Source organism: Phycodurus eques, chromosome 8 (genome assembly GCF_024500275.1).
Source record: "Phycodurus eques isolate BA_2022a chromosome 8, UOR_Pequ_1.1, whole genome shotgun sequence".
NCBI classification, from domain to species: Eukaryota; Metazoa; Chordata; class Actinopteri; order Syngnathiformes; family Syngnathidae; genus Phycodurus; species Phycodurus eques.
The window spans coordinates 3,657,041-3,677,276 of NC_084532.1; the positions used below are offsets into that span (position 1 = coordinate 3,657,041).

A 20,236-nucleotide genomic window follows, 5' to 3' on the forward strand; every position below is an offset into this window, starting at 1 on the left:
TTCAATGTCCAGCCTTGACCTGCATTTGGTCTTGATTGAGGTAACTGCACAAGTAGGGTGTGGCGATCCAGTCATATTTTGCTGGATCCTGCTCTGGGAAGTATCTCCGGAAATGTTTTTTCAGAGAAGAGATATGATTTTTGATGCATGTGATCACTGTGTTTTGCAGCTTGCTGTCACTGATGAAGGATTTCAGGTTCTCAAAGGAATTTATATTCCCATCTTTCACTCACTGCTCCCACATCTGTAGTTTTCTAGTAAATTATGTGATTTTATCTGCCAGGTGTGGAAGGTGTGTGTTGGTACCCTGGATCTGCATATTTAGTACATTGAGTTTTCGAAAGAGTTTTTCACTGAGGTATGCAAGTTTCATGACAAAGTTGTTTTCTCCAAACTTGTGGGTAAGAGGGTAATGACCCTCCTCCTTCAAGAATACTCGGATCTCATCCCGCAGTTCAAACACCCGGGATAAAAGTCGCTGTGGAACAAAACTGCTTTGTGATCAGAGCCCATTTCTTCACAAAGTGTGGCAAAAAGTCATTTTTCAGGTACGTATCTGCAATTTTAAACACCTCGTCCGCAGTTGCTCTGTTGGTTACATGTTTGCAAAAAATCAAGTCGTCATTATCAATAAATCAGAATCATCTTCATCTTTCTGACGTATGTTATCAGCAAACAATCTTTGTTACAGTCAGTCGCTTCATCCATCTGCAGAGCAAAACGTGTATCTCGTATTTTGTCGTTAAACTGCTCCTCTGTGTCTTTTGACGTCATGAATGCACCTCGCAATAGTGTTGTCTGACAGAGGAAATGCCTATAACTTACTTGCTGTAACTTCATCGATCATGGTGGCAACCATATCAATAGGAGAAGTATTAACTCCTCAGCGATGTTGTGAGGCTTTTTACACCTAGCAACTCTGCATGCCACTTTGAAGGAGGCAAGTTGGGCGTTTGATGACACTGATGCTGCCTTAGTAAAGAAACTCTGTTGTGCACGACAGTCACTTTTTCAATTTTTTTCTGAAGAAATCAGTGGGTTTATCTTTGTGTTCGGGATGTGAAGTCTCCAAATGACGTCTCAACTTGTTGGGCTTCATGCTGTCAGCGGCCAGTATTTTGAGACACAGTACACACTGTGGTCTCTCCTCATTACCCATTGTTGTTCAGATGAAGATAGGCGTCAGCATATTTTCGTGTCTTTGCTTTGGTGGGCTTACTTGTTGATTTGTCATCTGCTTTGCGTTTAATGGGTAGTCCTCTCACAAACTTTTTCATGCTAGCGGTGAAAATTTGTTCCTGTATTGTTTACATTTTTTGTAACAGCCTTCTTTTGGTGGTGTTTTTAAGTTGCCCGGTAATAAAATTAGGTCCATCTGCTTGGTGTAAATTAATAATGAAAAGTGTTCATGGTTGCCCCGCAACCCCCCGTCATAACACCAAGCTCCCTCTCAGGGGCGCGCCCCCCAGTTTGAAAATCACTGCTCTAGGTGGCGGTGGTATATTGGAATGAAAGTGTACAGCTTTTTCATAACCTCTAGTTGGCGGCATACATTTATAAAATGGGAAAGTTTCTTTTCATTTTCCCCTATAACTATGTATAATGCGCACCATTGACTTTTTAAATTTTTGGGGGGGAAAAAATATGTATTATACACAAGAAATTACAGTGTTTGGAATTTTATGCCTGCAACACATTCCAAAAAGCTGTGACGGGGCATATTTACCCCTGTGTTAAATCTCTTTACCTTATAACAGCACTCAGTAAGTGTTTGCAAACTGAGGACTAATTGTTGCCGCTTTGTAAGTGGAATTATTTCCCATTGTTGCCTGATTTACAACTTTAGTTGGTCAACAGTCTAGGGTCTCCATTGTCGTAGTTTTGCACTTCATAATGCTTCATAATACATTTTCAATAGGAGACAGGTCGGGACTGCTGGCAGGTCAGTATAGTACTCGTATTCTTTTACTACAAAGACCTGCTGTTGTTAACATGTGCATAATGTGGCTTGGAATTGCCTTGCTGAAATAAGCAAGGATGTCCCTGAAAAAGACATTGTTTGGATGGCAGCATACAGTATGTTGCTTCAAATTCTGCATGTTCCTTTCAGCATTAATTGTGCCTTCACAGATGTGCAAGTTACCCATACCATGCCCATTAAGACACTCCTCATACCATCAGAGATGCTGGCTTTTGAACTTTGCGCTGATAACAATCGAGATCAATCTAAATCCTTTTCCTTGTTGGCGCGGAGGACACAACGTCAATTTCCAAAAACAATTTGAAATGTGCACTCGTCAGACCACAGCACACTTTTCCACTTTGCATCAGTCATATTCAGATGAGTTCGCGCCCAGGGAAGCCGGCGGCATTTCTGGGTGCTGTTGTTCTATTGCTTTTGCTTTGCATGGTAGAGTTTTAACTTGCTTTTGTAGATGTAGCGACGAACTATGTGAACTGATAATGGTTTGCTGAAGTGTTCCTGGGCAATATCCTATATAGCAATATCCTTTACACAAGGATGGCAGTATTTAATGCAGTGCCTTCTGAGGGATTGAAGGTTACGGGCATTCAATGTTGGTTTTTGGCCTTGCTGCTTATGTGCAGAGATTTCACCAGATTTTCTGAATCTTTTAATATTAAGGACCGTAAATGATTAAATCCATGAATTCCTTGCACTTGTACGTTGAGAATCGTTGTTGTTAAACAGTTGGACTATTTGCTCACGCGGTTGTTCACAAAGTGGTCAACTCGCAAGGATGGGGATCCTTGCTCGTGAACATTTGGGGGTGCTCTTTCTGTACCCAATCATGACACTCACCTTCTTTCAATTAACCCGTTCACCTGTGGATTGTTCCAAAAAGGTGTTTGTCTTTTGTTGCGTGTTGCAGGCATGTAATGTTGCAAGCATTACATTCCAAATGAGAGAATACTGTCTTTGCAAAAGAACAATAACGTTCATTTTTATAAATATTAAATATCTTGTCTTTGTAGTATACACAATTGAATATAAGTGGAAAAGATTTTACAAATCATTGAATTCTGTTATAATTTACATTTCACTCAGTGTCGCAACATTAGAATAAGGGTTGTACATGTATGACAACATTACAGAACAAAAACAGAACAAAAAGCTGCGGAAGATGAAAAATTGTTGTTCGTCACGCCTCGTTGGGAGAATATGACCGTCTCTCTCCCCGCCTTGGGTCAGGGATCCGCTCGCAAGTTCATAAAACTCACATTTGACTGGAAGCGTATCTAGTTGCTCAGCAGCAACTGTTCTGCAGGCTTAGCAGCGACGATCCACAGAGGCTGGGAAGCCGGGTCTCCATCCCCAAGACCCGCGGTTACCGAGCCGTGTGCCCGAACAAAGAAAGAGGAGGGGTGGACGGAGGCCGCCCCGTAGCCGAGGAGCTAATAGCAAGACAAGAGTGAAGAACCAAGAACGGGTTAAGTAGAAGAAGCACTGAGGACCAGGCAAGACCACACCCATCAGCTTGAACCTGGTCTACAATTTTGACCCATAGAATGGGTTTAAAAATCTATATTAATATAAAATACCCCCAACTTTGTACTCTTTACTCAGAGGTCAAGCATATAGAGTGACTGTTTAAACTTTAGTCTGGAGAAATCAGCTGCTTATGGTTCAAATCACATTTCATGCTGCTTGGAGTCAAATCAAGACAAACAGTTCTCAAAATCTCGCAGCTGCGCTTGTAAAGTTGACCCACTGACACAGACATCATGGCATACATTTGGAATAATTCGTCAGAGTTCGTAAAATATCAAAACAGGAATTTTCCTTTGGTTAAACATCAAATGAGAGTCCCCGGTTCGGCTTTGCAGTTCCTCTCAATGCCAGCGGGTGTCGCCTTGTCCCAACAATTGTTCCTATTCAAAGACAGATGGTCTGGTGAAAACATCTGGGGGCCTTTGATGCTTGGGAGTTCAGATTTCTAGGGTAGATGTTAATTAGTTTAGGGTCCACTAGGCGTCTTCATGTGGTAGTCTCACGTGGGGAGTCACTGTGTCACCTCAGGTTGCGGGGAGCATGTCCGCTACACACATATCGTTTGCGTTATCACAACGTGAGGGTGAGTAGTGGGTAGGCAAAGATGGTAAAGCATGATGCTAATTGCTAAGCTATCGTGTCATGAAGTTGAAAAACACCAAAATAAGTGATTGGGTGATACAGTACACTTGTCATAAAGGTCTGGCTGGAACTGCGTTATAGCAGAGAGTAACCAAGTTTGACCAACAAAATAACAAGCCAATTAATTCACGTCTGGAGATATAAATGTAAAATAATTCACGGCCTCACAAGACGCCCTCTGAACCGGAAATGAATTAATACGTCACTGGAAACATCATCTGAGAACGGGGTCAGGTTAGAGGTTTCAATAATATCAGCAGCAATAGTGGATATAGGAAATATAAATATATAATATCAATAGCATGAAAGAGAAGCCATCTATACAAGTAAATTCACAAACTTAGAAATCTAAACTATTGTCCATGCATAAACTATGCAATTAAATCTATCAGCAAATTATTTGTTTGTTTGCAAAATAGAGTGCTGAGTTTTAATTGACTTTTGAGATCTGATTAATCTGATTTAATAGACTTGCTTTCGTTTTTTTTTAAACCAAGGTTGAAAACAGAATTGGTAAAGTCGAATTAATCCATAGACTCAGATAGTTTTGACAATGGCACATTGAAATCTCATATACTTTGATCCATTTTCTGAGCCGCTTCTCCTCACTAGGATCGCGGCGTGCTGGAGCCTATCCCAGCTATCATCAGGCAGTTGGCGGGGTACACCCTGAACTGGTTGTCAGCCAATCGCAGGGCACATGCAAACAAACAACCATCCGCCCTCACATTCAAACCTACGGGCAATTTAGAGTCTTTAATTCATGCATGTTTTTGGGATGTGGGAGGAAACCGGAGTGCCCGGAGAAAACCCATCCAGGCACGGGGAGAACATGCAAACTCCACACAGGCGGGGCTGACGCTCTAACCAGTCGGCCACCGTGCCGAGGTTGATGCAATAAAAACATTAAAATAACAAATATTGAAGCCATAATTTATTAACGATTACGATTATAGAGTAATGATTTTGTTGTGCAATTGAACAGTATGCTGAATTATTTTGATCCTATTAAATAATATACACCAATAACTGTACCATAGTAATGTTCTTGACAAAATTTGAAAACATGGAAATTCACACAAATTTTGCCAAATTGTTCTGGAAGAGACTTTCTGGCAGCTCTGACATTATGTCTTTGTACTGTCTTTGCTCTCTTCTGCAGTTAGCACCTTCCTACTTCAGGAGAGTCCGCTTGTGATATAGTCAATCAACACCTTTGTAATAAAGTGTGACTTGTTTTTTTAACTGAAAATATACTTTTAGAACATAGAGTATGCGGGGGAGGTTTATTATTTAATTTCTTGCTGATTTTCTCAGTTTACTCACTTAAAATAACTGTCTCACTCACTCTTTGCCCATGAACAGCTGAATGATTTCGAGAAGATTAAGGTAAGACTGCAAATTAGTTCTTTAGCATTGAGGGGCCCATGGATCCCACATACTTGACAATGACTCCAAACATAACGCCAAGGCAACAAAGGAGTGTGTAATGGAGAGACCTTATTCATGCAAATAAATTTTAAACATTTACCTGTAATTTCTCATGTATAATGCGCATTTTTGCCCCCCAAAAATTGTCAAAAGTCAATAGTGCGCATTATACATAGGTATAGAGGCAAATGGGAAAAAAAACCACATTTCACATTTATACATGTATGCCGCCATCTAGAGGTAATGAAAAAGCTGTACACTTTCATTGCAAAATGACACCACCATCTAGTGGTTATAAAAAAAGTGTAGCCTACACTTTCATTCCAATATGAAAGGGGTAAGTATGACTGCATATATGTACAGTTGTGCTCATAAGTTTACATACCCTGGCAGAATTTGTGAAATATTATTATTATTTTTTTAAATATGACTGATGACTAAACAACCATCATTAATTTCTTTATGGTTATGTTTTGTTTAAGGATAATGCTTTTCTGCAATGCTTGACTGTTTAATTTGAATCCCATTAAAATTTAATGTGTTTTCCCTGGCCCTTCATATTTTCTTTAACGAATTGTACTCATCTTACAAATTCTGCCTGGGTAATCAAACATATGAGCATAACTGTGTGTTTTCTAATTTACGAAATAAAAGTAGCGCTATGAATTTCAAAATATGATCTAGTATATAAAAAAAGCATTCCGTCTTCAAATAAAGTGCTTCACTTAAGAATAATTCTTTGAAAAAAAAACTAACAAAATACAGATAAGACTTCATGTTTTGATCATATGGGTAGAAGCAAAATTATGCATTGTAAAAATGCATTATACATAGGTAGAAGCCTTTTCCAGAATTTTGAGATCAACTTTGGGGGTGCGTATTATACATGGGTGCGGATTATGCATGAGAAATTGCGGTATATTAATGTGACCTTTCTGAAGTTTTTGGGTGATATTAGCTCTCTCTCTTAAAACATAGCTACCATAAAACATCAGAGCCCGGTAATTATTTATAAGTGGGTAAATTTACAAAATCAGCAGAGAATCAAATAATTATTTGATTCACTTTGATGCCTTTCTAAAATTAAATTGCGACCAAGCCCCCAAAAATTTGAGGGGTGATGTGTAAAATCTAAAATACAACTACTTCTTCTTACTAATTTTTTTGTAGAACACATTAGAACAATTTGATTAGTAAATGTATTTTCATTCTAATGTGGTCTACTGTAAAAATGAACTTACAGTGGGAAATTCATTACACATTGTTGTTTTTTTTTTGTTTGTGTTCAGGAATCAATGTGGGTCCAGTGGTGGCAGGAGTCATTGGGGCCAGAAGGCCTCAGTATGATATCTGGGGAAACACAGTGAATGTAGCAAGCCGAATGGACAGTACTGGAGTACAAGGGAAAATACAGGTACGTACTGCACACAGTCCCTATATCATAACAACTCTCTTCCTGTCCTACACCTTCATTCTAAGTAGTGTGACTATTTCAGAAAATACATTGCATTTTATAATTTTGGTAAATGGAGTATTCCCCACTGCGATTGGCTGGCAACCAGTTCAGGGTGTACCCCGCCTCCTGCCCGTTGATACGATTGGCTGGCAACCAGTTCAGGGTGTACCTAGCCTCCTGCCCGTTGATAGCTGGGATAGGCTCCAGCACTCTCGCGACCCTAGTGAGGAAAAGCGGCTCAGAAAATGGATGGATGGATGGAGTATTCCCCACTAGAGTAACACATCTGCTTCGAAGACAGAGGTTCTCAAGGAAGGGACTCCCTGCTTGGACCTTTTTCTGTGGAATTTGCATGTTCTCTCCATGCTTGTGTGGCTATTCTCCAGGTACTCCGGTTTCCTCACATATTCCAAATAAATGCATTTTAAGTAATTGAAGACTCTAAATTATGCATAGGTGTGAGTGTGAATTGTTAATTCTACAAAATGTAATTACATTATTATTCATGAATGCTCTGTGATTGACTGGCGACCAGTCAAGGACTCTCGCTTACCTGCGACCCTGAAAAGGATAAAGGTGAAAAAAATAATAGATGGGTGTCTGGATGCTTAAAAGTGCATGTCCAAAGAACACGCACTTAAACACCTGGGACTCTCTGAGGAAAATCATCTTTATGCACATTTCAGCACAGTTAATCAAATAAGGGGGTTAAAGTTAAAGTTTGCATGTTTTTTCCATGCTTGTGTGGCTGTTCTCCAGGTTTTTTTTCACAGATTCCAAATATATCAGAATCAGAATCATCTTTATTTGCCAAGTATGTCCAAAACACACAAGGAATTTGTCTCCTGTAGTTGGAGCCGCTCTAGTACAACAGACAGTCAATTTACAGAACACTTTGGGGACATAAAGACATTGACAAAAAACAATTGTGCAAAAAGATGCAGAGTCCTCTAGCACTTAGAGCATTTGCATTTGTTTTCAATAAACATGACTTTCTTATGCTGTTATTCAACAAATTCAACCTATAAAATGTCTTGAAATTCTGTTGTTCATAATAATTTGAAACAGTCCATGTTTTTTTTCTTATTTTTGAAAAAAAAAAAAATTCATTGGGAGGTCATTGGGAGGTTTGCTTAAAAAACATACAAATAATACTCTATCAGCTGATGACTTGAAAATTGTAGTTATTTTCATCAACTGTTTAGGAAAATCAGATTAAAAAAATAGCATTCGTATAATAATTTGGAATGTAGTGTAAGATTCCACAGAGTGGGCACTCACAGATTGTTCATGCTCTTGGCAAAAGTGGTGGAAATTGCCGTATTTAAAAGAGGTTTGTGCACTTTACGTTGGATCCGGCCCGCCATGTCATTTTATGTGGCCCGCGAGAGTGTGCATCAACTTTGTGTTTCTTGCTAAAATACCAAGTTCTAAATTGTCTCCACTTTTAAAAATATTGAGATATTGCAAGCATTTTTTGTTATCACCCCCACTTTTAAATTAAAAGTTTTTACTGGCTTTTGATTTCAAAAGTAATTATCCATTAATTTGTGTATATGTAATAATATGAGGCAATCATACATTCGTATGGGTTTGCAGCCATAATGGCCCTCCACGTGGAAATACGATGTGGCCCGTGACAAAAATGAGTTTGACACCCCTGCTCTAAAGTCTTTCACCATGGAAAATTTGGGAGAGCACAAAATGAAGATTTAAGTGATGGAATTAGAAGACAAGACGAAATGGTAACAGGAAAGAAATCTATCACTCTGAATTTTTTGGGAAAGCCAGCAGTGCATAAAAGTCATGTTTTGTTTTGATTTAACTCACCCAAGTGCGTGTGAATTGGATGTGCAGTATATGCGCATCCTGCGTAGTATTACATTTCAAATTTGGCACAGCACACCAGAAAAACTGCCCTGAGGACAGCACCAGTTGTCACAGTGCGCTGAATGACCCAGACTCAAGGAAATGCAGAGTTGAAAGGAGTTTTGTCAGGAGATATGGCATGATTCCTTCTTGTGACTGGCTCCAATTCAGCCATCATACAGTATATTTCAGAGGCTCAAAAACTGCAATGCTCAATGGATGATATTTTGCGATATCTTTTGCTATACTATCGCACAAACTGAAAAGTTCTTTCCGCTGCCTCTCATTTTGTCTGCACTTCGCTAGCACTGCTGTGCATGTGGGTTTGCACCTGCCTTTCAAATGCAGTATTTAAACACACAACATCAGCCATCGTAAATTGTGCCAGCTTTGATAAATCACATTGCATTTTCTAAATTCATCTACAATGTATGTGCATAGCGCTGGCGTCAGGCAGAAACCTCCCAACTCCAAAACCATCAAGTTACCAAGTTTGTTGAGCCATAACATTGCATCATCAAAGAGAGCGAGACACTTTTAACCCTTTCTTGGCCAATAATTTGTAAAAAGGTTTCGGCCCGACGCTAGCGATATACTCCTCCCAGAACGCGCAAAATGAACGGCACAGCAATTTGGCAAGTTTGGCAGGCACAATCCTGGGTGCAACCAGTTAGTAAATTAGCTTCCACACATGAGCATGAGTGCATGAGCAATCAAATTTGAGCCCATTTTTGCATGCAAAAAATCTTTATCGTAAATTAGGCCCAAATAGTGCTATTCTAACAGTTTGAAATTCTGTATATAATGATTTGTTTACATACAATCTTTCAGTGGGTCTTCTGCAATAATTTGATTTACTTGGAGTGTCATCTAAAAGTGCTGACTGTCAAATCTGTCAGCATAAGACTTAAATCTGTTGACCTCTAGGCCAGATATTATGTGTTTCATTATATTCTCACCTGTCCATCGATCCATTTTTATTTATTTTTTAATCCCGTTTGTCCTCATTGGGGTTGCAGGTGAGCTGGAGCCTATTTCGGCTGATTTAGGGGGAGAGGTGGTGTGGACTCAACACTCTAGACTGGTCTAATAAAAGGATGGATGTTATCCATGAATTTTCAAATTCCCTGTTCTACAAAACCCAAGCAGCCGTCATTTGAACCTGGGACCTTGACTGTGAGGCAGTGTGCTGTGTGCTGGTCATCCTTGATGGTCTCTGAGACAAATAGGTGGTGGTATAAAAAATGTGTGCCCTGCGATTGGCTGGGAACCAGTTCAGGGTGTACCCCGCCTCCTGCCCGAAGATAGCTGGGATAGGCTCCAGCACGCCCGCGACCCGCGTGAGGAGAAGCTGTTATGGATGGATGGATGGATTAAAAAATGTGTGGCACTACTGAAAATGTTTCATTTTTGTGAGTGACCCATTCAACAAAAAGTCTGTTCTAGTCAAGGTTTCTTAATTGACATTTTTCCTCAAGTTTGCCTTGGCTCAGTAGCTATACTGCTTGCTTATTTGGTGTTGACTTGGTTTTCTTTAACGTGTGAGGATTGTGGTTCTAGACAAGCTTCAAATTCAAAGTACCTTGAGATAACTTGTTGTGAATTGCAATTTAGAAAGGAAAGTAACTTAACTTGACTCAATCGAATCAGATTTCTTGCATAACCTCTTTAATCATATCTATCAGATCCACCATGTAAAGGCTTTGAAAGACAACATAAAAAAAAAATCAGCATTATTCTGTATTTCTTTTTCAGGTGACAGAAGATGTCTATCGTGTCATCGCAAACCACTATAAATTTGTTTGTCGGGGACAAGTCAGTGTAAAGGGCAAAGGCCAGATGCTCACTTACTTCCTGGAAGAGCGGAGGCAAAGCTGCAGTCTATCTCACCCCCTTCAGCAGCCCCGCAATTCGGAGCAGCGCTTAAGCGCCTTCGGCCAAGGGAATGTGTGCACCAGGTTGAGCCCAGCCCCTATAGTGACCACCTATGCTACAGTGAGGACCCCAAGCCCATGCATGGCAAAACCAACGACTTCCACCAGCACCACTAGGTACCTGCCATCTGTCCCCACGGCACTCATTTGATAACCACTGTCTCCATAGTGATAGTTAAAAAAATAGTAAAAAAAAGAAAAAAAAGAAAGAGAGAAAAACTGATGGCAGAGCCAAGAAAGCACAAAGAAGCAGAGAAGGGTGTTGTCCCTCTCCTGTCGGTAGGGCACAGTGTGACTGATTGATAGCTGTCCAATGGGTAGCCTGGATTTAGCCCTCGACTGCATCCAGGACTGATCATATGTGTCCTCAACTGGACTCTCCCAACACATCCGAGCCCTGTTTGTTGTTTGACGCCAAGGGCGTCATGAACAGGATACAGGATGCTTTGGTCTCTCTGCTCTGTAGTCAAAAGCCAAGGATGTGTCCAGGATTTCAGAGCAAACTCCTAGCTGTAGCCACAACTATAATAAACAAAATCAGCCAAACAACATGCACAGTTAATAGTGTAGCACGCAAGAGTCTTTGCAAGAAATGAAAAATTCCTTTAATTACATTAGCCGACCCCTTTTTTCACAGTATCCAACCAAATCAGTTTTATTGCCTTAGTAACGAGTTTTTAGAATGAGTTTACTGCTACTTTGTTGACTTTTAAAGATGTTATTGATCTTACACAGCAGATTAATTTATTACTGGGGCATTGCTGACAATGACATATGTATTTAAAAGTAGATGGAGCCAAATGTGTAATTATGCTATAAACTTGCCAAAATGCAACAAGGCATGGCCTTTAATCATTGTTGCGTCAGTGTACGCTTGAGGCCTCATCATCATAAACCTCTGATGGCAAGTGAGGTCGACTTAATTTTTGGACGGAGCTGCTCAGATAAGTGCATGAACCCACTGCTGCAATCCAGTCATGTTGCCGTTTGTTTGCCTGTAATGCTTGACTTCCAGATTCTTCCTTGTCAAAGTGTAGCAATAAAACAATTTGTGTCCTATCACAGCATAATAACCCTTGCATGCTATAGCCTGCTGGACCTTCATTCGATCTGATACTTGATTTAGCTATTAGAATGTGCATAGTTAACCACGCAAATCTGTATATCTGTGGAGTTGAAGCATGACTTAGAAAGCCTATGTTCTGCATCATGTGAGTGTAACTCATTCCAAATGGAATTGTAACAAAAAGGAGAAAAAAAATCTATGTACCGTATTTTCACGACCATAAGCCGCACCGTAATAAAAGCCGCAGTCTCAGTTACGGGGTCTATTTCTGTATTTAACACATACATAAGGCGCACCGTATTATTGGGCGGAAGCATGGTAAAACATAGGATAGCTTAAAACATACAGTACCATGCATGCACATTAAAACAATGTTTTTAAAAAGGCAGCGGGAGCAAAACTGAGTTCGGTTGTACTTTATTGCATCCACAATCCATTCACAAATTGTTGCGTAACTCGCCCGGCGCTGCCTCCTAGCCTTAGTAAAGCTGTGTTCGCCATCTGTCATCCATCACTCCCACGCCGCTCGCAACTTCACTTTGAACGCCCTGTTTACACCAATGTCCAGCGGTTGGAGTTCCTTCGTCAAGCCTCCTGGAATGACGGCAAGCTTCGAGTTATCCCGGCTGTTCTTTGCTCATTAATCCATTGCTCGAGTTGGTCGTCCAACTCGGGCCACCTCGCTTTGTTTCTGCGTTTTGTTTTTCAACTCAGCTTCGTCTTCTTGACTTGGCGAAGCTCGTTTTCCTGAAGCAGGAATGGATTAATTGATCTTGAATTCTCTCGCGGTTGCTCGATTCCCATGTTCCTCCGGGTATCTGATAGCTTGCAGTTTTAACTGTGCTTCGTAAGCGTGTCTCGTCGTAGGTGCCATTTTCGGGGGTCCTTAGCCAAACCGATGCACATACCGGAACTAAATACCTACTGCGTGTCTTTTGCCTCCTCTGTCACGCACACACTTCCGCCTTTACGTCCGCATGCTGTCCTCAGTCACGTCCGCCTTTCCTCTATATAAGCAGAGGAAACGACAGGAAATGCTCCCAGTCAGTCAAGCGGACCGCTCATCAAAGACACACAACAACATTTACAGATTTTGGAACTCGGTGCACACATAAGGTGCGCCGCATTATAAGCCACCCCGTCCATTTTGGAGAAAATTTCAGACTTTTAAGTGCGCCTTATGGTCGTGAAAATACAGTATTTATTTATTGAGTACTATATTTATTGTTAAAATATTCTAATAGTCTACTATTTTTACAACCTAAAATCTGCTTTCACATGTCAACTAAAACTGCTGTTTATGAGGAGTCACAAAAACCTGTATGTATTCGTCATGAGTAAAAATTCAGATTATTTTGTGGAATAGCATGCTACACATTGTAACAATTAACTCTCCTCCGATGGAGCATGTACTACTTGGAAGCCGCTGGCTATCACATGCATGCAATGATGGAACCTGAACACAATTCAAGCAGCAGACACATTGGTTTTATATAATATGCACGTGCTATACTGGTAGCAATGCTCTTGAATGTAAGGTGCTTTCTTGACCTGTGTCTTCAAAAGCTCGGTGTACAAACCTCTTGACAATATTTCAGGATAGTTGGACATTAACGGCCATATTCTCACGTTTGTGCATGTCTTTTTTTTTTTTTTTTTTAAATTACACGCCTGGGCCATAAAGACAACTGACACACCGTGCGTAAGCGCCGAATGTGTGCGCAAATGCCAATGAGGCATGACTCATTGAACTCTGAGGCTGGCTGTAATTGCAGGAAGATGGAGTTTATATGAGACTTGTGGATGCCATAGAAATCCATTTGGAAAATAATGGACACTTTAAATTTGAAATGACCTTCTGTAGCCTTCCGTTGCCTTTGAGATGTGTGCGCCGCTCATCTAACAGGCTACTTTAAAGGCCCATGTTTTTCTTGATTCTGTATGAAGTACATTGAATACAAATAATGTAATCAGAATACTGTATTTATGACTGAACGCATGTTTGGAGGTCATTCAATTAAAAAAGTGGATGTACCTGCTGCTCTATACATCAGCAGTTTCCAAACCAGTGGCATTGCTAGGCCTATTTTAGGGGCGCTTCAGTTCAGTTGTTTATGGCAGAGGTTTATTGTCCTAGCAACCCCGAAACCGATCTCCAGCCCCCCTACAAAAATATTGGTCTCCAGCTGCGTGCCTTTTATGACGTCTCTGGCGCACACGGAAGAATATGACCATTAAGTCTGGGGGTTCCTCTCACCTTCTCCTGCTATTGTTGACGATCAATTGGTTTCAAATGTGCACACCTATTTTCATAAACATATCAAACTTTTTGTGTTAAGCTGTAGCAAAATGAATGTGTGACTGGAGTAACTGTGCATTTTCTTTGTTGAATGCCTGAATTTCTATTCTTTCAGCTGTTACTGAGCAATGTTTTTGTATTGTCTCAAACAGGAAAAAATGTTGGTACGGACACATTACCTGAGTAAAATGATGTTGTACTACTTGTGGTATTGAAATTCTTTGACTGACTATATTATAGCTCAAATGCTTGCTTTATGTTTCTAAAAATGGATAGAAATGATGACTTTTATACAATAAATTAGAGTTGATGGGGGTTGTTATGTACAATATGTCCCTGTAAATTGGTTATTTTCATACTTGATGCAATTGTATGTAGGTATTTCTCGCTATTGTACATTGTAGTTTTTTTTCAGAACTATATTATTATTTCTTCTTTTCTTTAAAATGTATTTATTGAGATGTTTTACGTGACTGGAAAGACAATACAGTATTTTGTACAAGTGTTTGCACTCAAATGATGTTGAGCTATTGTTTATTTGAAAATAAAGCAAGAGGGGATTGTGTCACCGGGGGAACTCTACTTTCTATACCAAACATAAACTACAAAGTTGTATGACAAAGGATAAAAAGAGTAGCTGAATTACAAAGATTCCAGCAGTGTTTTTCAGAAGTAACGTCATTCTTCTACCATTACAAAACATGACCACTGAGAGTGTAAACGTAGACTAAAATTAGCATTTTTATCTTAAGCAGTTCCACACAAGTGCATTTCACCAGTTTAATTTGTGGGTGTGTTGAACAAGCAAATTACAATTGTCAGGAACTGCTTGATGTAAAAATATGAAGTAAAGTCCGGCTATTTTTTTTGTGTTTATAGTACATGAAAATAACCCCTCTATTAGTATTTTCATCTTCCATTTTTTTTATGTTTGGTGTCTGGCTGCAGAAGCGTACTGAATATTGGAAAACCTTGGCGCTCCCTCATTACTTCTAATATTCTTCTTCTTTCAACATTCTAATACCAGAGGCAGCAATATCTACTGTAAAAAGGGAGTTGCATGGATGAAAATAAACACAAATTAATTGCAGTACATTCATTAAGATATTGTACAGTTCTCCATTGTATAGTTGAATGTATTCGACGGTATACAAGGGGGTGCAAAATTAGGTATATAATGTAAGAGTATCATTGTTTTATTATTTACCTTGTTTATTAATTTCATGGCAGGTAATTTAATAAATGACCAAGAAAAATGTTTGATTAGCCTCTTTTTAAATTGACTTCCATATTTATCTTAAAGGAAATTTAAAAAAATAACAATTATAAAGAATGCAATAATAACTCTATAACTTAGAAATGTACAGGTGTACTTATTATTGCACCCTTTTATATATGTACTGTATGTGTACGTACATCTGTTACTGATGTGTTTGAATTTGTGTATGTCAAGGAAATGTGGAACATTTTTAATCCCCACAAGTGCTCATCTACCTTTCGTGTTAAGACCCAAATAGACAGTCGGGAATTAGCATACATAAAACCTAACAGAAAACACACTGAGGTACACACATCTAAACAAATTGTAGTTTTATAAAAAAAAAAAAAAAAAAAAAAAGAAGGAAAGCCAAACAATGATTGTGTGTACTTGTGTGTCTAGCCGAGTGCAAGTTCCGCCCCCCCCCCCCACCAAGTCCTGTCACAGGAAGCGCCAGCTTCCAAACATTCATCAGAGTGTGTCTGTGTGTGTGTGAGCTGGAAGTGCAAATGACATACTGAACATCCTGAGTGAGTGACAGGTTGTCCTGGCAACATAAGATCAGTCATGATGCCAAGCCAACAAGGTTGTGTTTTTCAATGAATAAGTGACGAATCAAACACAAACACACCTACACACAAACAAACACACACACACACACACCTTTTGTGTTTTTGATTCGGACAATTTGATAAGAATGGTCCGAAGATCTTTTACCGCATATCCCAAAAACCTGGAATTCGTCGTAAACTTTGGATTGCAGCAATTAAGCGAGACAAGTGGACACCTACTGAAAACCATCATCTTTGCTTTTGGCAGTTTATATCTGATATCAGTTTATATCTGATATATCTGATATATCTGATATAAACAATAAACTTTTCAATGATTTTGTTTTGCAATGTAATAATATCTTATCTTAGATCTCATATTGTTCCTATTCGATCTTGATATTTTTAATATGTAGCACAAAAACAACATTAGCTAATAACTTGCATCTCATTCTTAAATACTTAAATACCGTTGTTGATATTTCAACTTGTATACATAGTAGGAAATTACAAATAGGATAAGGTCCTTTCGCTTAAGCTTTAACTGTCTGAACATTTTCCAAACAAAAACTCAATGATCAACCCATCCTTGTATGCGTCAAGAGACTTGTAGGCTTTCATTAAATCTTTTGTGTAGGCCTTTATATAAAGTTTTCGATCATATACATAGCCTTAGGTCAGGCCAGGTGGACGGATTTGGGACTTATTTTTCCATAACTACGGATGTAAGACAAATCCTGAATGCCATTGTTGATGTTCTACGAACGCTCCCATTGCCTAAAAATGCATCACATAGTAAATTCAATGTTTCATAATTTGTTCATTAGATTTGTGTATCTATGTTAAATTTAATCACAATAAATCATGACAAATCTGATCAGTTTTTCTGTTCAGGAATGCAAGTAAATAAAGTGACCTTTTAATCAAGAAATCACATGCTTTATTATTATTTTAGCGTGTGTGTGCATGTTTTCCCATGTATGCACTGTTTAAAACCTGCTAAATACTGGGAAGATCCATCACAGGCATAGCAATTTAAATAATAATGCAATCTGAGGTATGTGAGTGGAAATGGGCTCTTCAGGCCTCATTTATAGCTGTGGAGGAGCGAGCAGCTGGCCATCAGCAGTCTGAATCAGACATGTCAGAGCGCTGGTGTGTGTGACCAGGATAGTCTTACTACTTCCACCCTTCCCTCGCACAGTTTTCCCAATGCGCCTCCTGTGTCATAACATCCTTTACTGGAATTGCTGCTGGAATTTGGACATAAAGCGTGGGAGGGAAAACAAGGGCCCATGGAGTGCTTACGTCTTTTTATGCTGTTGCTTATTTTATGTTAACGACATATCTTGTGTGTTTTTACACTTTTATATCATTGTCTCGATATAATAATAAAATGTGTGTAATACAGTGCTCAGTTACACTAAATCATAGGGCTTACGCTAGTCACATGTTTATAAAAATGTGGTCCAAACATTGTAGCTTGCAATATTCCAATTACGTACATGCTGTACCTAAGTTGTTCTCATAATTTCATGTACCAGTAATCATATTTTCTCAATACCCTGTTTTTTTCTTCACACAATGTCTCTGTGACTGAATAGACTGAATGCAGACTCACGATGTCAGGGGTCACCCACATTTTTGTAACTGACAGCTACTTCTTGGCTACGGATTAATGCGAACAACCACCAGTTTGTTTCAAATACCCTTTAATTATGCATTATTGATAGTACATAATATTCATTTATGTCAAGATGGGATGGGAGTTTATCAGAATTTAGCAATTCTGATTCTGATTGCTTATCGATCCGATTCTTTATCAATTCTCATTGAGGGAATGATATAAGAATTCCCTGAATTCATTGTCATGATACAGTATATAATATCATTCTATGATATGATATGTTAATACAAATTATGTTTCTTCTGCATATTGGAAATATCCCCAAGCCCCCCTTTGATGAACTTAAAAGTTGAAATTCAAGTGTTGCAAATAACAAGTATAAGCTATTCTTCTTATGCTTCTTGTCATATTTTGTCATGAAATATACCCAGAATTTAGATTGCTTCTTCCTTCACGTCATGTTAGAAAAGTTCAAAATATTAATAAATATTCTTCTTGCATGTGACATCATCACTCATTTGCAGGATAATTGATACGTTGAATTGTCTGGAAAGCAAACAAACGATTCCAAACAATTGATGTACTGGGAACTGGTTCAGGCGACACGGTGGACGACTGGTTAGAGCGTCAGCCAGTTTGCATGTTCTCCCCGTGCCTCCGTGGGTTTTCTCCGGGCACTCCGGTTTCCTCCCACATCCCAAAAACATGCGTGATAGGTTAATTGATAACTCTAAATTGCCCATGGGTGTGAATGTGCGTGCGAATGGTTGTTTGTTTCTATGTGCCCTGCGATTGGCTGGCAACCAGTTCAGGGTGTCATCATCCTCATTGCAGCTATCATGTCATCATTGCAGCTATCATCCTGCCCGATGATAGCTGCAATAGGCTCCAGCATGCCCGCGACCCTAGTGAGGAGAAGCGGCTCAGAAAATGGATGGATGGAACTGGTTCACAAAAAGGAACTGATTTCGATTCACAACCCCAGTGAAGACACTGCTCATGTTAATATTTTTTTCACAATAATTATCAAAAATGATTTAACAAGGGCGGCACGGCGGCCGACTGGTTAGAGCGTCAGCCTCACAGTTCTGAGGACCCGGGTTCAATCCCCGGCCCCGCCTGTGTGGAGTTTGCGTGTTCTCCCCGTGCCTGCGTGGGTTTTCTCCGGGCACTCCGGTTTCCTCCCACATCCCAAAAACATGCATTAATTGAAGACTCTAAATTACCCGTAGGTGTGACCGTAAGTGCGAATGGTTGTTTGTTTGTATGTGCCCTGCGATTGGCTGGCAACCAGTTCCAGGTGTACCCCGCCTCCTGCCCGATGACAGCTGGGATAGGCTCCAGCACGCCCGCGACCCTTGTGAGGATGAGCGGCTCAGAAAATGGATGGATGGATGGATTTAACAAGGTAGGAAAGAGGTAAATGTCAATATGGCCAGGGGTGCCACATATAGGCTATTTGTGTTTTACAATTCTTAGTGACACAGCATTATACTGCATTTTTTCTTATGTTCTGCCCTCCCTATGTAATATAATTAAATGGATGTTTATCCAACCATTCCTATCAAAACTGAGGAAATCAATCATTATCATATTTGTAAAAGCGCAGTTTTGACACCACTCTCATATTGGTTTTAATTAGACTTATGAGTGTATTTAAATTGGGGTACAGTATACAGCGGCTGAAATAACTGTTTAACACGTCACCATTTTTTCTCATTAAATATATTTCCAAATATGCTCTTGACATGAAAATTTCACCACATGATGGGAACAACCAGAGTAATCCATACATACATAGAAAGTAGACAAAAAAAAAAGGATCAGAAATTAAGTTATGTGTAATAATGTTAAATGACACAGGGAAAAGGTATTGAACACGCTCACTGGTATTTATTTGATACTTTGTACAAAAACCTTTATTTGCAATGACAGCTTCAAGATGCCTCCTCTACGGAGAAACTAGTCGCATGCATTGCTTTGGTGTGATTTTTGCCCATTTCCTTACAAAAGCAGTCTTCAAATCTTGAATGTTCTGTGGGCTTCTTTTATGGACCTTGCGTTTCAGATTTCGATTGGATTGGTGATTGGCTGGGCCATTCTAGCAGCTTTCTTTTCTTTGAAACCAGTTGAGAGTATGTGTTGGATCATTATGATGCTGAAATGTCCACCCTCGTTTCATTTGTATCATCCTCGGAGATGGCAGCAGATTTTTGTCGGTATTCTCGGTACATGTGCCCATTCATCCTTTCTTCAATAATGTGAAATTTACAAGTACCATTTGCTGAAAAGCAGGCCCACACCAACATGTTCCCACGTCCGAACTTCCCTGTTGGAATGATGTTTTTAGGGTGATGTGCAGTGCCATTTCTCCTCCAAATGTGGTGTCCATTATTGGCATCCAATCAGTTCAATTTTGCTCTCATCAGACCAGAATATATTCTCAAAGTATTTAACTGGCTTGTCCAAATGTTGTTTAGCAAACTTTAAAAGAGCTTTGACATGCTTTTTGTTTCAGCAATGGGGTCTTGTGTGATGAGCGTACAAAAAGGCCATTGCGGCGGAGTGCATTACTCACTGTTTTCCTTGTGA

At 39.5% G+C, this 20,236-nt stretch overlaps 1 protein-coding gene across 1 annotated transcript in view; it reads left to right on the forward strand.

The window, feature by feature from the left end:
• The window catches only part of adcy1a (adenylate cyclase 1a), a 100,418-nt gene extending 85,645 nt beyond the window's left edge, over positions 1–14,773 (forward strand). Inside the window, 2 exon segments of the mRNA XM_061683629.1 lie at positions 6,874–6,998; positions 10,665–14,773. Coding sequence (XP_061539613.1) covers positions 6,874–6,998; positions 10,665–10,994 — 455 coding nt within the window. The 3' untranslated portion in view covers positions 10,995–14,773.
• Positions 14,774–20,236: the final 5,463 nt, after the last annotated feature.